Consider the following 20,980-nt stretch of genomic DNA (forward strand, 5'->3'; position numbering starts at 1 on the left):
TCCTATTAAAGATATGTACAGGCAAATCTTAGTAAGCAAACAATGATAGCAGCCCAGGGAGCCCTCAGAAGGCCACAGGTTGCCCTGACACTTGAACAGACTACCCCACAATCTTATAGCAGTGGGCCAATCAGAACATTTAAATCACCATCAATCTGGACATTTAAATACCGCTGTTAGAATGGACAGCAGCAGATAAAGGGTTAACAGACGCGATCTAAGTTCTCTCAGATTGTGGCTGTTGTGAGCGGGTGTCGCCTGTCAAACACAGCAGATACTCCCGTGTGTACAGCATATGCTACGGACGTCTATATACATTCCAACTGTACAGGGCATATACAGTTAGGATGTATATGGCCGTATGGCTGTCGGGAAGAGGTTAAAGAGATTGTGCCAAACCGCTCCCAGAATGTGGGACCTGGGGCAAACAGCTGCGGCTAACAACACCATTGTCCTGCAGCAACTTGGAATTCTGGGGAAAGTAGTATTGCAGTAAGGCTATTCTCATTGGCATCTGTCCAGTAAGAGTGTATTTACACGGGTGAGAATAACACGGGAGTTTTGTGCGATTGCGAGATGCACAGAACCGAGATGTGTAACCTGGTTAATTTACATGATTCCTCCCTCACACCAATAGTGCAAGATCACAAAACTGCAGCCTGTTCTGTTCTGGTGCAAGTCTCACATGAGAATAGGACTTGTAATGTGTGGTGTCCTGCTCATCACATGGGTGGGGCGTCAGTGTGCTGTACAAGGTGCGTTTCATCCAAAAATGTTGGCCGCAACTTCCTCTCGCTTGTGTAAATATGGCTTAATACGAAGACGGCCCCAAGTCTGCCAGAATTGGAGCCATTTTTACCGAGAGATTCTTAATTTTGGCTCATAGAAGAGGATGGGGGGTCCTGAGTGAGGGACTGCGCTCTATGACGTTCATATGCACTAATAGGGCATACAAACAGGGGTTATGCTCTTGACACGACCCCTTTAATGTCAGTATCCTTGGTGATCTAATATAAGTGAGGGGGTTACCGATACCAAATGTATAGTGGGTTACTTACGTCCCCTCTTGCTGCAAGCTGATGGACATTTAGCTTCCTATCACTTCCCTGCACTGATGAGAGCTGCCGCACCTCATCACAGTAAGGAGAACGCCTGCGTTGAGGGATGGGGGAGTAATTGTGTCATTACTATTGCCATTGAACATTTAGGACTAGCCTCCAGTATTGGAGTGCCTACCATAATAGGGTAGCATGCCCAAAATATAACATACATGATCCTTTGTTCTCCTCTCCCTATTTACATCCACACACTCCTGGCTGCTCGGAGAATGCATGTTTAGGTGGAAATTGGGAGAGATGGCTATCAGCAATTATATGTTTATGGCCGGTCTTGGTCTATTGATGCTACCCCACTGCCCCCAGGGCAAGCACAACACTTACAGAAGTGTAGCAGTTCGATCAGGAGCCACATAGTCTTTCACCTGCTGAAAAAAACACTTAACCACAATGTACAATGTTTGTTATACCCAAATGCTGGTTGTAACACGGGAACCTTGTATTTACTTACACTTGATGATCACTGTATACACATCCCGCATATTTCTAGAATTCCTAGTGTACTGTGTAGCAATACTTTCTACCCAAGATGACTGGTCAGGCTTCACTTTATGACTAAATCAATGCTTATTCAACAAAAGAGATGAGAAAGCTGCAGAATGAAGAAGTAATGAGAAGCCGGGAAGAGAGATGCAGAATAAACCATAGTGAGCACTTACCTATAGAAATCCCATTGGTAAACACTGACGTCTGAGTATTGTTCTTTGCAGGGCTCTGGGATTCTAGGACGCTGTCGTCCAGCAGGTGGCGCTGTTTCTCTGATGGAAATGTGGCACTCTTACTTTCAACAACACTGAACTGACACATCACGCTGCATACAGGAGGAGAGAGAAGCCAGATAGGTGCTTTATGGTACTTCAGAGAAATTCCATTCATTTCACACATGTTCATGAATGAGGCGGCAAATGAGCAAAAAGTCAATGTGTAACTCAAAGCTGTGGTCATCAAATAAAGGGATATACCTCAAAATCTGCTCTGTCTGCTACAAAGCTACATACATGTATTCTGGGCAAGAAGCGCATATTAGATTTGCCTGTGCGTCACAAGGTCAACCTCACCTATCTGTATAAATAAAACTAAGGTATTCATTACCTACTAGGAATACAATAACAGAGGAAACCACGCATTTCAGTCCCAGACGCTGGCATATACCATCCGCCAGCAAGTGTGTTGTCATCTCTCTCCCTGTTTATAGCATGCAGTGTATACAGGAGGGTGACACGGGGCGTATATCGGCTGTGGATGGCCCCTACATATTATATAGCGTTCTGATTGGACAGTAAGGAGCTTGAACTGGTATACTAAATATGGCCATGTGGTGATACTGAGGACTGCATATAAGAGACCTATAATGCATCAGGTTGGCTCTTACAAGCACTGTATACAGGTGCACTTGTGCTATACAGGACGTTCAGCCTTCCTACAAGTTTCTCACTAGAAGGACTGGAAGTGATTGTCGTCGGGAGGATAATTGGATAATGTAAACCGGATCCTACTTCTGCCAGAAACATCTGAACATATGCAACAACTTAGGATACAAGTTATTTTCATGGTAAAGGGTTTTAAGGGCCTAAAAGCAAATGTCAAAGGGAATATTTCATATTAGTCAAACCTCATGGTGCTAATCCTTAAAACCACTGCCATGTGGTAGATGGCAGCTTGTGCCCATAGACTGCAAACATCACATGAGTGTATATACCCTCGTTGTCAAACACAATCCCTCTCCTAGAAGTGGTCAGAATTAAATGTACTTTTATATCTGCGATTGTAACATTTATATAAGTAATTACAATAACAATATAAGTAATGTGACACAGGCGGGCACGGAGGCTCTAGTACCCAGTTGTACCGCCTCTAGCTTGGATACAAGATGTGATACAGGGGGGCATGGAGGCTCTAGTACCCTGTTGTAGCACTTCTAGCTTGGATATAAGATGTGATACAGACGGGCATGAAGGCTCTAGTACCCTGTTGTACCGCCTCTAGCTTGGATACAAGATGTGATACAGGCGGGCACGGAGGCTCTAGTACCCAGTTGTACCGCCTCTAGCTTGGATACAAGATGTGATACAGGGGGGCATGGAGGCTCTAGTACCCTGTTGCACCACCTGTTGCTTGGATACAAGATGTGATACAGGTGGGCACGGAGGCTCTAGTACCCAGTTGTACCGCCTCTAGCTTGGATACAAGATGTGATACAGATGGGCATGGAGGCTCTAGTACCCTGTTGCACCACCTGTTGCTTGGATACAAGATGTGATACAGGTGGGCACGGAGGCTCTAGTACCCTGTTGTACCACCTCTAGCTTGGATACAAGATGTGATACAGGTGGGCATGGAGGCTCTAGTACCCTGTTGTACCACCTCTAGCTTGGATACAAGATGTGATACAGGCAGGCATGGAGGCTCTAGTACCCTGTTGTACCACCTCTAGCTTGGATACAAGATGTGATACAGGGGGCATGGAGGCTCTAGTACCCAGTTGTACCGCCTCTAGCTTGGATACAAGATGTGATACAGGCAGGCATGGAGGCTCTAGTACCTTGTTGTATCCAAGCTAAAGACGGTACAACATGGTCCTAGCGCCTCCCACGCCTGTCCGACGCACATCTTGTATCCAAGCTAGAGGCAGTACAAGATGTGACTCGAGCAGCCATGGAGGCTCCAAGACCCTGTTGTACTGCCTCTAGCTTGTATACTAGAGATGAGCGAGCGTACTCGATAAAGATAGATACTCAAGCGAGTATCGTCCTTACCAAGTACCTGCCTGCTCGCCTGCAAAGATTCGGGTGCGCGCTGTGTTGCGGGAGTGAGCAGGGGGGAGAGAGAGAAATCTCTCCCCCCCCCCCCCCCCCGTTCTCCCCAGCTAGGACCGGAATCTTTGCAGGAGGGCAGGCACTCGGTAAGGACGATACTCGCTCGAGCATCTGTCCTTACAGAGGACGCTCGCCCATCTCTATTGTATACAAGATGTGATACAGGCAGGCATGGAGGCTCTAGTACCTTGTTGTATCCAAGCTAGAGGCGGTACAAGATGCGATTTGAGCAGCCATGGAGGCTCTAGGACCCTGTTGTACCGGCTGTAGCTTGGATACAAGATGTGATACAGGCGGGCATGGAGGCTCTAGTATCCTGTTGTACCGTTTCTAGCTTGGATACAAGATGTGATACAGGCAGGCATGGAGGCTCTAGTACCCTGTTGTACCGGCTGTAGCTTGGATACAAGATGTGATACAGGCGGGCATGGAGGCTCTAGTATCCTGCTGTACCGCCTCTAGCTTGGATACAAGATGTGATACAGGTGGGCATGGAGGCTCTAGTACCCTGCTGTTGCAAGACTCTTCATCTAATCACACCACAACTCTCAACATTTGATGTAACTGTATGCCGAGTTTTGCAGCTAAACGATCATTTCCTCTAGGGGTCGGATTGTTGTTGACAAGGAGTGTATTCTGCATTGTGGGCTGTCAGCAGGAATAGCACAAGCTAAAAGCAGTGATCCTATATATTTTTTAAGAGATGCAGATTTCTATAAGGGGTCATCAGGCGTATTTTGCCCCCAATCTGACAATACCCTGGTCTTCAGCTGAGCGCAGTTCAGCAGGCGGACGTACGATTCGGTTTCCTATAGTTTCATATGGGTCAATGGGAACTGACAGGAGTTTGGGCCAGAAACAACAAATCGTTCGAGTCTAAAATAAATTCTGGAAAAAATAAACCAAAGAGAAATAATAATAAAGGTGATAGCGTCTGACAGAGCTTATAACCCACTTGTTTCCTAAGCTGCGGCTCTTCCTATGTCTGGAGACGGGTGGAGTTGGGAGATGAGTGGCCACTGACGCATCCGGGCACGTCGGTCGTCTGCTGTACCTCATTGTAGCGGTCATCTCGGAGGGACCTGACGACAAAGATTAACTGATACTGAAACACTGAGATTCTGCCACTAAACAGTCCACCTATACATCAGCCACAGAAAGTGTCCTAACAGGTAACAATATAAAGAACTGTCGCAATACAACGGTATGAGAATACTTTATATAACCTGCAGGGGTCACTGTTGCTGCTATTAATTAGGATTACTCGGAGGCTAATGCTCACATCTGCATTATGGGTTTCTGTTGTTTTGCTCTGTTATAGGAGCAGAACGAGAAAGAAAAAAAAACAACATGAGTGCCGAATCTGGCGCATTGCGGACATGGATGGCGCCTGACATACCTCCGATTAAAATGGGGTATGCCAGGTTTCTGTGATGCTGCCTGGCATTTTACGGGGCAATATAGCACATCTAGCTGCACTATTCTGTCCAACCTCTTGTACCAGATCTGCGATGGAGCCTCCAACAGAGATGTGAACGAAGGCCAAAGCTGTTCTATTATATAGAGTCTCTCAGCAATCACAGATGTCTATTCTCAATTAGATTACACTGATCTCTGTTGTTTTCCCCATGAGAAGTGGCGCTGGAGGTGTTGGGCATCCTTGTATCTTCAGCATCATAAATGGATACCTTCAGGCTGGCTGGACATTGTAAAGATCATTGCTGGTAACACATCTGTGGCGGGCAGGATCAGAGAGAGGGTAGCTTGTGGGCACTATTTGTACTGTCCTTCAGGAGAGACAGGCCATTTTAGGCCTCTGATTGCTGTGCGGATACAGACTACTGTAGTGGGGGCCTGTATTCTGCACACAAGTAATGGTAAGAAGATGTCACCCCACTGCAGCAGTAATATATAAGGACAGACTATATGGACCGGGGGGCTTTTTCTGCAGCTAATCTTCTATGTAACACGATTCTCTTATGTATCGGGGTTGTTGTTTCCCTTGGATTTGCCTCTTGCCATTTAAATTTCAGTGGCTCCTCAGCGACCGACTACAAAATGCCAATAGTCTTCTGGCTTATTACTAACAGAGGGGCAGTTTGTAGTCTCTGTTGCCAAAAGAGCAACTGCTAAGATTGTAAATCCCCGTGTGGCAAATATCTGCTCCTCTACACACAAATATACTGACGACACAACACTAAATCCACGTCGGATCCCGTATCATTGAGTTCCGGACACAGTATATTCTATACAACATCTATATGAGAAGCTACAATGGTGTAATGTCTTTACTCTTAGTTCTATCAGTCAACAGATGCTGAAATTAGTAGAAATACATTTTATTTACACCCCAAACCATGAACTGATAGTTAACCTAGCGAGTCTCCATGAAGCGGTCATTATCTTGTAGTAGTGGGAGCGTAGCTTTCATCTGTGGTAGTTGCTGTATGTTACCCACATCAGACACCAAGATATTCACTCTGCCGGGCAGACACTACACATCCGTGTTAGCTTGGGGGGGTCAAATCCAGGCGGTATAAGTCAGCCCACTGCATGCGGCGCCACCGCCAACCCAAAGTCTACAAAGGTTTTCCTTGCACAGTCAGTTATGGTGTACCACTAGGATATGCCCAGGGCCCGGCCCGTTTTCTTGCATGGGACTGAGATGCAATTCTCTAGAAGTGTCCAGTCTGGAGCGGCGCTCCGTTGAAAGGAGGAGGGAAGGCAAGGGTGTAAGTATCATAGAGGCAGACCGTGCGACGGCTATGGGGCTCCTGGAGAGAGGGGGCCCCAGCTCCGATTGCACAAACCCTTCTACTACTGGGTAGCGAGAACATATATGGGTCCAGGACTTCGCTCCAAAGAGAAACTGCATTATTAGCAAACAAGGGGGTAGAGAAATGGCTCACTGGTCATTATAAAGGGCATGGAATGGGAACATGACACTCCTATCTTGGAGGGGGGGGGGGGAGATAACTGAGCACCATAATGGGGGCCCATTTAAAATTTAAATAGGGCCCCAATCATTCTACATATGGAACGATCGGAGCCACAAAAATGCAAGATATAACATATCCTGACCATATGCCCTAAATTAAAATGGTGAGAATACTCCTTTAAAAGAATGGAAGAGCCTTGTTTCTAAGGTCACCCTAGATGGCAACACCCCCATACACACCCGTATGTGTGTGTCTGTGTTCTGTATGTATATGCAGTATCGGCTTATCACTGGAATAAAATGATCGGACAGTTAAAAACAAACTAACTGATCTACTTGGGAGGCCCTCATACACATTACACGGCGGGCCAGTCCAGTTAGATCAGATGATCCACCGCTAATGTGTATGGCCTTTAAGAAGCCGGGGCTCATACAAATGCCCTAATATAAAGAGAAGGACCCAGCAGCAGCTCCCAGGTGTGAGCCACACGGACAGCTATGTAGAGGACATCCTAAATGTCGTATATTTTATTGGTACCAGGCTTTAAGGCTAACTGGCTGTACCAGGTGACACTAGGACTATAACCCGACGGATACTGTAACACCGCCGTATAGCACGTGACACTAGGACTATAACCCGACGGATAGTGTAACACCGCCGTATAGCACGTGACACTAGGACTATAACCCGACGGATAGTGTAACACCGCCGTGTAGCAACATTGTCATTGTACATAGTTTTCTACATAAATAACGTACAACATGGTGGATAAGACTTTTTTTTTTTTTTTAAATACGATTTTTATTGAAATTTTACAAATTAAACATGTTTGTTTGACAGAATTGGCTCCTCGCAGGGATATACTTTTAAAACTCCAACTATGACAGGTACTCGGGATGAGTATATGATTATCCAATACAAAAATTAGAATTGTCTCATTTATAACTAAGGCATAACAACGACTTTTTGGTTGGAGTCTCATGTGTCGATAATGGGATAGCTGAGAAGCCGAATATAAAAGAAAAGAAAAGAGAGAAAAAAAAAACAAAAAACAAAGAACTGAGAAGAGTGTAAAAACCTTAGAAAGAAAGAGAAGAAGGGGGGTGGGGGTGGGTAGCGGGTAAGGGAAAAGAGAATGGGTGGGGGTCAGGGGGGGATACGAGGCTACCTATTCCGACTCGTCCCGCCTTCCACGTCCCCCCGGCCGACACACTCCCAGCCAGACGTCAAGTTGGGCACCTGAATGTCCTACGACATTCCAGCCGTCCCTTGAACGTGGATAAGACATTTATCCAAACTAATGCAAGGAAAAGTGGAGTAGTTACAGAAGAACTGAGGGACTTCCAGTTAGAGGCGAATTTCTCAGATTTAGGGCCATTTCACATGTGGATTCCATGAACACCCCCAAGGCCCCATTACAGCCTATGAGGCTATTCACATCAGTTTTGAAAAAGAGCGATAGTCTGTGTGTAATCCATTCACTGCCTGTCCTATTCCTCATTTCCACAGATGAGCAGAGGACAAGCAATGATCAGATAGCACATGGACGATTGCCCGATGCCAGCTGTGTGTGGATCCGGCCTCAGTAGGCAGAGTTGCTCTTTAATAGTAGAACTGTATTTGCTTCTTTAACAGTTTATTGGTTTTCGGGTGGACTGTTGGACCAATCAGACTGCAGGGATCCCCGATGCTACGCATGCGCTGATTACTTGCTCTTCATTTTTTTCCAGGCTTTATTTGTAGTAGCGGCCACCAGGAGAGAGTAGAACTGCGTCGTGTAGAGAAGGAGTCGCAGTGCGAGGCGGAGGGGTTTACTCACCGGCCGTTGTGTGCGCGGAGCAGAGAGTCTGGATTCTCACACTTGATGTATGAGTCACTTTGGCACGCAGCACAGAAGGAAATAAACTTTACAGTCAAAATGGCTTCCAAAAAAAAAACTATTCATCTTTTTCCCCTGAGGAAAAAATTGTATCTGCAGCTGCTGCCCAGAAAATGTGCTCAGAAAAATCACTGGAATTAATTACCAGAAATGATTGGGAAAGTTTATCAGACTTACAAAAAGAAAATATGTGCCCCGGGATGCAGAACAAAACTATAACAGTGCCCCCTATGTGTTTAGTTGTATAACTGCACCTGCAGGTCAGTCTACGGTCCAACTTACCATAGCCATTGCATTGCACATCGATCCAAATTGTGGTGATGGAACGTGAGAACTGCTCGTTACATCAACGAGGAGCCTCATGGTCTACAAGTCATGACAAGATGACGTACGTACAATGGAGGAAATCCCTTGATATGGTCAATAATTAGAAGGTAATAATAATTATAACGCAGCAGCAGGAGTCAGTCCTGGGCACAAAGACAATTGTGACTCTGAGCAGATATGAAAAGCCATATATAAGAGAGGGGGCCATGTAGCAAGAGTCAAAATAGAACAACCCCGTCCATTAGCATCTAATCTCAGGCTTTACAATGGTTAATGATGTGGTGCCTGCTGAGCAGAAGAGATGATGGGGCCAGCCTGGCTTGGTGTTTCACAACTGTCCATGGGCTCCCCTTATGATACACGATCTCTTGGTGCCAGGACGGCCGGTGAGACACCATACACTTAAATTAACCAGGCCCGTACAGTGACTGACTGTATCTACAACCAGCAGTGAAAACAAGCCGCTGCCCCTTGTGGAGAAATGATTGACAGCTCTGATGAACTGTCCGGCGGCGTGATTGATGATAGTAAGCTGCTAATGTTAATATGCTTCAGTTATGAGAGGAGATGTCTGTTTTCATGTAACTCCATCAAAATCGCTCATAGGACTTGGAAAAACTGAAGTCAGCTGCGGTGCAGAGATCCATGCTGCTCCTTTAATAAAAAGCTTTAATTATAAAATAGCAGCGTGAGTTCTCCAGGGCCGGAACAGTTCACATAGATTTGGTCATATTGCCCTGATTCTCCCACAGTCTGCAGGGAAGACCCTTACTAGGTAGAAGTATCTCAATTAAGAAACTATGTATCCCATTCTCACATAACGGTGTATCATTTTCTTTTGTCATGTCCTATGGGCACCATGGGCTGGCTGGTGCCTCCTTCGCCATGCATTGCACAGATGTCACACAGGCGTATACGGCTCCTACATCATATAGGGTCTGCTGCTACTACCACATGAAACTACAGACTATTTCCTGGCACTTTTACATTTGAAATGTAAGTCATCAATCATGCGGCGGGTGTAGAGGAAGTCACGTAGGGACAGACCAGCATGCATCCTATTTACCTGCAGGAAACTGCTCTGCACGGCGCATACTAGAACACGCTACTGACTACATACATACTAAATGCGGTCAGCACAAGGGAAGGGAAAGAAAGTATGAGTTACAAGTCTACCTTCATGGGAAAGTAATAGGAGAGAAGAAAAATTACAGGAGTGTCAGTCTTATTTATGGAACTCATTTATATACAAAGTCTATCACCACTGACATGGGGCCCTGGCGGCTCGCAACGTATATTCACCCATTATGTTTTTGGAATGTGTGGGGGAACACTCCAAAACCCGGAGGAACCCAACGCAAACACCAGGAGATCATAGATAACAAACTCACCGAATGGTTGCTTATGGTCAGATTTGAACCCAGGCCCCCAGTATCAGACGTAACTACTAAAGGCCCATTTAGACACAACGATTATCGCTCAAAAGCCGTCAGTTTTCGTTAAGCCGTCGTTCATCGTTGTCTTTCAGCGTGCACAAGACAACGATGAGTCTCATCAGGGATTCACAGAGGGATACAGCTGATACTATTGTTTCAGCTGTATGCTGCTCCCTAAACACAGGCGGGGTGTGAAGAACACAGCGGTCCAGCTGTGTTCTTCATACTCTGCATGGAGCGCACAGATGTATACCAGTGTAAACACGGACAACGATTGGACGACAAACAAGATTGTGTTCCCTTCTTGTTTGTTATTTTATACAGGCATAAATAGTAACCTTTTGCTCGTTCTTACATCGTTGTGCGTGAAAAGCAATCAGTCGTCCACATTCCTCGGTCCAGGGCATGCGGACGACTGAACGATTTGCCAACACAATTTCTTACAAAACTCCGAACGGTTCATCTGCTGGTATAAACCGGTTGCATGAGCGAACAAGTGAACTCTGTCATCGCTTGTGCAAACGATAATCGCTCCGAGTAAAAGACATGGAAACAAAAAAAAAAGGAGTTACTACTGCATTTCTTTCAATGACTAACGAAACGGCAGCTGGGATTCCAGTAATGTGGTAAATAAATTGGCCCCCAGCTCATTAGTGTGAACACAATGACAAACAGCACCGGCGATCTCAGCTTCCTGGACCCCAGTGAATAGGACTTCAAGTGAAGCTTAAAAGCATTTTACGCAGGCCCACAATCCAACATGAACGTTTGTAGGAACGGACATTTGCCCAACTGTTGGCCCATGCGGAGCTGCACCCCATCAGCTAAACAACCAAATGCTCATTCATTGGCGGATTGCATTTTTTTATGCAGCTGAAAAAAAAAACCCTGTTGCCAGCTGGACATCCCCCATGGAAAAGGCAAAGGTGCTGCCAACAACAATGATACTGCATGGGGGGTGAATAATTGCATGTACGTCCCACAGAGTTTGAGTCAGCCTGTGTTACGGGTAAATGTGCGTGGATGTCATTGATCGGTACTTGTCTACCAGACCAGACTGTCTCAGGTAAAACGACCTCTAAGGGCAGACAGTAAATCCCTTCAGTCAATCCTACAGGTATACTCAGATGGCGTCATTGGTCCTACATAGCCAAGAACCATATAGCAAAAACTGCACACAATTTTGCGACTAGCGCAGCTCCTTAAAAATGCAAAACCATGGAAATTCTCAGTAAGATGGTGTTGTTTTGCCGGGCAGCAACAGACTATCTGAGCCATTTAAATATACCTTTAGCATGCTGTTGCATGTTGTGGCTAATCCACACTAAACGCATGCAAATTACTGCTAATTGCCTCAAAACCACGGCAAGCAAAGGTGAAACACAGCAAGCCGCAGTAATCCACATGCCATGCCTCAACTGGGAAATCACAGCAATAAAAACATGATTTGACCACAACATGTGAAGGCCCTCTGAACTGAATAGGCATTTTATTAGAGGACCCATCTAGTAGTGCGCTGGGGCTTCCATCCACCAGTATCGGAGAACCCAAGAATACATTCCCCACACCACCAGCCTGACAGGGAGGGGTCATCGAATCATGCCGCTTGTGCCAAATTGTGACCCTTCCATCAGCACGGTGCAACAGAAATCTGGATCCATCTGACCAGGAGATGTTTTTCCACTGCTCAGTGATACCAGATTTGCGCTCTTTTGCCACCAGGGTCTCAGTTTTCTGGCGCTGGTCATCTGCAGTTATAGTCCATTGTGCTAAGTAACAAGTTGTGTGTTCAGACACTGACTTGGAGCATCAGTATTGTAGTCTGCTGCTCTTGGCTATGCAGCGCCTATTGGTCAGAATGATTCCTGACATCCTCCTCTGACCCCTTTGATCGACAAGTTGTTTCCATCCACAGGATCCCCTTTCGTTTGAGGTTTCTCCTCAATAACACCGTTATGAGCCTCCTGTGGCGCAGAGTTTTAAGGCAGCAGAAATGCAGTCCTAAGTTCTCGCTCATGACCTGAAGGTTGCGAGTTCAATCCCCACATGGTTCAGGTAGCCGGTTCAAGGTCGACATACCCTTCCATTCTTCCAAGGTCGCTGAAATGAGTACGCAACTTGGTGGGAGGGGAATTAATTACCTGAAAGCGCTACGGAAGTTGGTGCTATACAAATAGGATTTTTATTTATTTTTGGTATACTCCACACACAGTTACACAGGAAAACCCCACAAGGTTGTAAGTGAAATCCTGGCTCCGGCTAGTCTAGCATGGATGACCAGCCCTCATTGGAAGTCGCTCAGATGGTTGGATTTTCCCATCTGATTTCACAGTGAAACTGATCCATAGAAAAACTTGTCATGTGATTTTAAGCTGCACTCCGGGGCTACGACTCATTTCGATACAGAAAACTGCCAATCATGAGAAGATCAGGGTCTCTGATAAAGTGGCCATTCAGTGTAAGTGAAAAAGTGACTTGGATCGTGTTTATGTTGATGCAAATGTATTCTTTTCATTCTGTGAACCGTTCTGTAATGTTCTCCATTGTGTTATGTACAAACTCCTGCACAGAACGGCAACTGTACAATTAATCATCTATTTACTAGAAGCTGCGGTTATTTTTTCCAGCCTCTTCTGCTGCTGCTGAGGATCGTACTACGCACATGGAATATTACAGAGACGCGAAGTTTAGCGTTTGTGGGTTTTTATGGCCTTTTCGTACACAAGATGCTTATTATTCTGCACAAGAAAAAAGCTTCCAAGAAACAAAAAAAAAGGAAAAAGTGGAAGAAAATAAACGTACAAATGGCCAAGTGTCTGGTCCATCGTCTGGTAGGAGTCCATTGTAAGTGACACACACTAAGTATTTTAACGGCTAAATTGACTGTGAAATGAGAGCGACATGCCGGCTGCATCAGATAATAGCAGCTACATGGAGACGTGACCCACAATGTCAGGGGAGCCAATAAGACTTCATTACCCTGCAACAAAACAAACCCTTTGTGTAATATAAGGCAGCCATCATGCTTCACCATAAATCACATGACATGCGATTACCACCTATAGGAGGGTCAATCCGTAGCCAAAACATCCTCCTCTAACTTTGAACCCTATATCCCTTGCCATCAGTTAATTCTTATGCATGTAACTGGTAGTAATAGTACTGGAAACTACTGTATGGGCCTTAGTGAGACGACAGCGTCGCCAGGACCTTAGTGAGACGGCAGCGTCGCCAGGACCTTAGTGAGACGGCAGCGTCGCCAGGACCTTAGTGAGACGGCAGCGTCGCCAGGACCTTAGTGAGACGGCAGCGTCGCCAGGACCTTAGTGAGACGGCAGCGTCGCCAGGACCTTAGTGAGACGGCAGCGTCGCCAGGACCTTAGTGAGACGGCAGCGTCGCCAGGACCTTAGTGAGACGGCAGCGTCGCCAGGACCTTAGTGAGACGACAGCGTCGCCAGGACCTTAGTGAGACGACAGCGTCGCCAGGACCTTAGTGAGACGACAGCGTCCCCAGGACCTTAGTGAGACGACAGCGTGGCCAGGACACTCATGGTCTTCAGAGTCCACACCCTGGAAATGAGTATCTTAAGGGCTATTACCCACTAGCGATAGGTTCTCTTGCGACGCGAGAGCGAGTGAAAACGCATGATTATGAAACCAATGATTTTCAATGGTTTCATACTCATTTGCGATGTTTTCACTCAAGCCTCGCAACGCTGAGAAAAATCTGCGCTATCACCCATTGCTTTCAATAGGACCAATGGCAGCAGCGCCGGCCCCATTGAAAACATAGGGAGTACATCGAGCTCCCCTGCCACAGCTGTGACAGAGGTCCGCAATGCTATCCCATTGCTTTGAATGGGGCCGGCGCTGCAATGATTTTCGGGGAAGGGCTTGAAATAAAAGCTCTTCCCTGAAAATCATCCCTAGCTGTAAAAAACAAACAAACAAAAAAAAAAACCTAGACTAGCTGTCCGAATCTTCTATCTGGCCTCGGCAGTTGTCTTCTGTTTTCTGGAGGCAGGGGATTGAAAAATCCCCACCTCCAGAAAGCGCTGCCTATGATTGGCTAAGCCCTTTGGCCAATCAGAGGCAGCGCCCAGCCGTCATTGAATGACAGCTGAGCGCTGCCTGTGATTGGTTACAGCGCTGTGACCAATCACAGGCAGTGCTCAGCCATTTATTGAATTGAATTTAGTTGCTGCATGATAGTAGTATTCATTGGTTATATGGTAATATTATTTAGTGACAGGATGGTGTGATTATATTTAACAATCATGTCTCCAGTAAGAATTATTTTTCCTTCAGAAAAACTGATAAGAAAATTATAATTTTAATCTTTATTGTTGACAATCTTCATTAACACTGGGCAATTATTGTTACGCTCAGCAAAAAATTAACACATTTAATTGACTAAGTCCAGCATTTCCTGCATTGCGCTTAGCAGGTTTTCCCTGCATGCCTTTCCATGTATTAAGTGCATTCCCAGCACCTCCGTGCCTCTTCTCTGAAATATACACCTGGCCCAGACCAGACTATATTTGTGATGCAATTTTGTGGTGTAAATTATACAGAAATCTCTCGGTCTAAGACGTCCACCACTTTCCCTACAAACCCCGTCCGTGTTTTGAAAACGTTGCGGGATCGGGGCAAAAGACTGAAAAGTCGCAAACTTTTTGAGCTATTAATACGGCCCTAGGGAGATCTATTGAATGTGCAGCGGGTGGACAATCCTGTCATAGAGCAGAAAGCTCCAGACCTCCGTGAATTAAGCATACCTGTAATATATTTCCCAAGACATGTACAGTTGGTCTGAATCCAAGACTTGACGTTGTCAAAAACTGGAATTGTAATCAATCTGATGATTTATTACTTGTCTGCAGTGGCTATCAGCACTGGTTGTATTATACCAAGCGTAAGAAAACATTTACTCAAGAAGCCTATTGTGTGCCGGGGTTTGAGGGGGTCGATACTATACTGACATGATGGATGCTGTTTTTCTAAGACATCTACTGTTTGGCCAAGTTGTGATCACAAGGACTCTTGATTCTGGAGCTCTCCTCTGTACAATGTATCCTGTTACTCATCTGGTTTGTGCAATAGTCGGGGTAAAAACCCCATTTATGACCTCACTCATGACATCATCTTCCCTCCTCTGACCAGCAGACTGTGGAACCATCTATAAAAACTACATACCGTAGAAGGCTGCGGTGTAAAACCTGTTGGAAAATAAACAAGCTCTTCCAGTATGAACATTAGTCATTATCTATGCAGACCGCTAATGTGTCACCCATGGCCTGCACTATTCTACATAGGACGCTTTCCATTACATCATTCTCTGTTTATATGGACCTAATAAGAGATTTACAGGGAAACATTCACTGACAAGTTTTGCTACCACTATCCATCCAAGACACTCGAGACATGACCGACCTCCTGAGATCATCATGATGGATGCCTGTTGTATGTAATTAGTTGACATCTGAAACAGCAGCAGAAGTTTATACTTGTAAACAATCTTTTATATGAAGATCTTGCTGCCCTAGACCAGGCTGACGACGGCTGAGTAATGTAAACATCCCGCTGCGGCTCCACGTTACGCGCGATCCAAGACTCCTTATATGGTGGAAAGATAAAGGCCAGAAATAATGAGCAATCCCACAAGAACAGATGTATTCAGAGATGTAATCCACCTCTGTGTATAAGTGGAGTATAATGAGCAAAAACAGCTAATTATGGTAAATGTGTGGTATTCTTCATGCTCCCGATGTGTAAACATCTCCACCTGGGTCGGGGCAGCCATCGTTGCCTTCACGATGGTGTGGAGGGCTGTAGTGGAAACCTTAGTCTGCTTAGACATTGCTGCAGGGAAAATGTATCATCACATGGTAGTTATTTAGATGAATGGCCAAACATGGAAGGCTTCTCCTCTTCTCTGCAAAATAGACACACAACCCGGTGCCACCAATGACCCGGAGGTGTGCCCCCAGCAAATACTGAGGAAGGGGTGAGCCAATAAGCTGATGTCTTGTGCTTCTCTTTTTAAGGGTTGTGCCTATACCCATTTTTTTCACTGCTTAATCAACAAATGAAATACTTAGATGGCTCAGGTCCATCACAATGGTAGCTGCTATCACATTCTGACTCAAAGAGGGGAGAGACCCATCTCTACGGCATCCAACAGGAACGCTCTCCATAAGACAACCCCTTTAACCCCATTGGTGAAGTAACAGCACCTATCTGTACAGATAGTATAGTGAAAACTCCATTCTACTGGGAGGAAAAATCCCATAATAGTAATAGCACGGTACGACCAGCCCACCAAAGTACTGTGGGATCTTCCAGTGGGCCGGGATTGTGTGGAAGTCAACACTTCAAGCTAATTTGGGGCTCATCACGTACTGCTAGGGACAATTTCTGCAGAATGCTGTGCACAATGATTGGAGCTTCTCAGTATGAAAACTAGAATCATGACCCCGGAGTGCAGCATAAATCCACATCAGAATAAGGAGATCCAGTGATCTGACTTCTAACGAGACCTGGTCATTGGTAACACACTAGCTGGGATGTAATTGCCAATCTTGTGGGATGTTCTCATATTGCAGTTTGGAGAGTGTACCGAGAATACGTGATCAAGGCAACAAAGCAGGGAAAGAGGATCCTGTGGATATAAGCAACAACTTGGCGAAAAAGGTGTCAGAGGAGGAGGTCTAAAATGATTCTGAACAGGTGCTGCACAGCCATTTGAATACGAGGTGCATTCGAGTTGTACGGTCTTCTGATTTTCTTTTTCTAAAAAAGACTTCTGAGCCGAGAAAGCTGAAAATCCTGTCACTTCTCAACATAATCTCCCTCTTGAGATACGCGATTATCACAACATTGACATCATGATGGCATGGCTGCTGCAAATGCTTCTTTGAGGGTCTGTTTTGCTCACTGGAAAATTGCCGATGCAAGAGCGGCATGACTGGAAACCGTGATCATGGAGAGCGTCCTTCATCCACGTCTCATCCATTGTGACAACTGATAAGATTGAAGGCACCATTCATGCAGTCATCATGTGACAAGATCGCCTGACACATTGCCACATACATAGCCTTGTGATCATTGGTCAACATTTGCTGCACCCACCTGGAGGAAATTTTCTGTATCTTCAGGCCTTCACGCCGGATGGTATGCACAGATCTGACGTAAGTGCCGACTTTGCAGGCGATCTCTTCCACAGTCAATCGGCGGTCCTCCATCACTCTGTGCTTCACTCGGGCCATCATGTTGCTGGGCCAGCTGGTTGAGGTTCGTTTGGTCCATTCTCACACGACGTTTGACCTTATTTGAATTGTTGCACCCACAAGCACACATTTTTCATGTACATGACATCTTCACCACACGTCTGACTCAACTAATGATGAATGTCGATGAGTATCATTACACACAAGTGAAGAAAAACGATGATTACACGCTGTTCGTTGAAGGTGAATGTTGGCATTTGAGGTATTGACAATGCTTCTAACTCCAGCTGCTGTCATGTGGGATCTGTGCGCTGGACCATGCCGCTATCTGTCTCACTCATCTCCGAAGTATGCCAGCGTCTTCTAATATGTGTCCCATGTTTATATCTGCTCCTATTCCTGAGTAAGATAATTATGAGACTAGAAGTCCTGTTTGCATGGAACGATCATTCAGATAATCTGTCAGTTTAAACACGAGCCAATGGCTGAACGAGTGAGAATTGCGAGGATCTCCCTCGTCGGCATACAAACCAGCGCCGGCTGAGGCACTTATCGTGGCTTTTAAACAAACACGGATCATTCATATAAATGTGAAACCCTAAGCAATAAACCCCTGAGGACCGACGATTCTCAACGAGTCTAAACATTATCAGTTCGTTCCTTCGGGAAAATGAGAATGGTGAGATAATCGGCCCGTGTAAAAGGGTCATCAGAACCTGATTGCCTCTTGTACAATGCTATTCTTCCAAAGCACACAACTCGCTGTTCCTTAAAGGGGTTGTCCCGCGCCGAAACGGGTTTGGTTTTTTTTTCAACCCCCCCCCTGTTCGGCGCGAGACAACCCCGATGCAGGGGTTAAAAAAGATCACCGGAGAGTGCTTACCTGAATCCCCGCGCTCCGGTGACTTCTTACTTACCTGATGAAGATGGCCGCGGGGATCTTCTCACTCGGTGGACCGCAGGGCTTCTGTGCGGTCCATTGCCGATTCCAGCCTCCTGATTGGCTGGAATCGGCACGTGACGGGGCGGAGCTACACGGAGCCGGCATCCAGCACGAGCAGCCCCATTGAAAAAAGAAGAAGACCGGGACTGCGCAAGCGCGGCTAATTTGGCCATTAGACGGCGAAAATTAGTCGGCTCCATGGGAACGAGGACGCTAGCAACGGAGCAGGTAAGTGAATAACTTCTGTATGGCTCATATTTAATGCACAATGTACATTACAAAGTGCATTAATATGGCCATACAGAAGTGTATAGACCCACTTGCTGCCGCGGGACAACCCCTTTAATACGGATGGTCTATAAGAGCAGACCAGTTACATTGCTATCGCTGTCTAAGGCCTCCCTCACACAGACTTTTTTTACCGCAATCAAGCGCCGTGCTAATCGCGGTATACCGATCCCATTGTTTTTAATGAGACCGCTCAGACAGCCGCTCGATCCCACTGCTTTTCAGCACTGCGATTTTCGAGTGGTGTCTGTCCTATTTTTCAGCGTTTAGCGCTCCTCATCAATGAAAGTAAAACGCAGCAGTGCGCTGTTGTTTAAATCACGGCGCTTACCGCAATGCATGCGTGATGGAGGTCTAAGAGAAACAGAAAGGCAGGGCTGCGGTGCGCAAAAAAAGCCACGAAACATATCACTGAGCAGTGGAAAAACATCTCCTATACAGATGAATCCAGATGTGTGTTGGACAGTGCTGATAGGAGGGTCAGAATTTGGTGCAAGCACCACTAATTGATGACCCCTTCCTGGCAGATGTTAAGAACACGCCGGCACCTCTATGTAATTTGTGACAACAACAAGAAGTTTCCTGTCCACAGGGGCCGATATTTTTGCACAATACTTAGCGCAATCTATGCCACGACAAATTGCTGCGGTCCTGAAGGCCAAAAGAGATCCAAAACGTTACCAGATGGGGATTTCTAATAAAAATGGCCATTCGGTATAAGTAGTCAGATATCAGCGTATGTATAAAAGAACTTTGCATCACTATTCTGAATTTATGCACTCAGCATTGGGGATGATCGCCCCTGGACATTTAAGAGATACGGGCTAGAAGTGATAAACTGGCAGACTGCCCCAGTACTGCACATGGTAGGAGCGCTGCACGATCAGAGATGTGGATCTGTCTCTATAGACCGCGCTCTACAAGTCCCTCTCGGAGTAAAACCAGTAAAATGTTCTATATATAACATAATTTGGCTGTGGATATCCGAGCGAGGAGAGATACCCAAACAGAACTATTTTCACATTCTCATGTCATCGAACATGAATCCTACATTTAAACAAAACCGAATTGAGACTGGTGACTAATTGCTCATGTGTTTCCCATCAGGATCTGTGGTATCGCAGCAAATACTCATCTGTTCAGGATTCTTTACCTAAGACAGCAGCTAAATCATTAATGTGAAGTTTGAAGTCATCGACTGTAGCCCATGAACCCACCTCGACTCCTGTGTCATCCTTATCTTAATTCGAGACTTTGGAAGGTCATGTGATTTAGATGAAGCCTGTATTATGGTGATGCCTTTGATTTTCTTGGCATTGGCCCTTTTTGGTTTCCGACAACAAAAGTACCAGACAGCATGGGCATTATTGGCCAATGATCACAGGGCATGCTAGCAGATTACCACTGCCGAACAGCCCCGGTGACATGGGCAACTGAAACTGAACTCCAGGGAATGGGATCCAGGCCTGCAATGCCATCTCCGGCCACTGCAGTGTGTATGGAGATGTTTCTGGAAACACATTGGTTCTGTATGATATTACAGCAGCCTGGGAATCAGTGAAAGAAATAGTCGAATGCAGAAGAAAGTTAAGTATTGTAGCACATTTAAGGAAGAGGAAGAGCAAGAAAACATTCAAGTTTGCTTTAGGATCCAATAGGTCAGAGCTCATCACTACTGGACATGTATGTGAATGTGGCCTCTGGTGAGATAGCCACACTGATCCTGCCATCTGTGGTTTTGCATTGAGTGCTTATGGCAAGACTAATGCAGATTTTGCTGTAATATCAGGGACTAGGAGTAGCAGATAGTGTCCTGGTTTTCTAGGAGGGGTTCCTCTGAGGATGACCACTGCTGGACCAGGGACATAACTATAGGGGTGCAGACTCCAGGACCCAGAGACCTTAGGAGTCCTATAAGGTCCCCCTTCCCCATATGAGACGACCAGTACTATAAATGAAGCATTATAGTTGGGGGGCTGTTACAGATTTGACATTGGGGCCCAACAG

At 45.8% G+C, this 20,980-nt stretch overlaps 1 protein-coding gene across 5 annotated transcripts in view; it reads right to left on the reverse strand.

The window, feature by feature from the left end:
- The window catches only part of RALGPS1 (Ral GEF with PH domain and SH3 binding motif 1), a 429,351-nt gene that overhangs the window by 29,721 nt on the left and 378,650 nt on the right, over positions 1-20,980 (reverse strand). For 3 of the 5 annotated variants that reach the window (XM_066580403.1, XM_066580404.1, XM_066580402.1), the window contains exons 13-14: positions 4,887-5,013; positions 1,775-1,926 (exon numbers count right to left, since the gene is read on the reverse strand). The exons of the other annotated variants lie outside the window; for them this stretch is intronic. In XM_066580403.1, the coding sequence (XP_066436500.1) occupies positions 1,775-1,926; positions 4,887-5,013 (279 nt within the window). The remainder of the gene's footprint in view (positions 1-1,774; positions 1,927-4,886; positions 5,014-20,980) is intronic. 5 annotated transcript variants of the gene reach the window in all.

The sequence above is a fragment of the Eleutherodactylus coqui genome, chromosome 10 (assembly GCF_035609145.1).
Source record: "Eleutherodactylus coqui strain aEleCoq1 chromosome 10, aEleCoq1.hap1, whole genome shotgun sequence".
In the NCBI taxonomy this organism is placed as follows: Eukaryota; Metazoa; Chordata; class Amphibia; order Anura; family Eleutherodactylidae; genus Eleutherodactylus; species Eleutherodactylus coqui.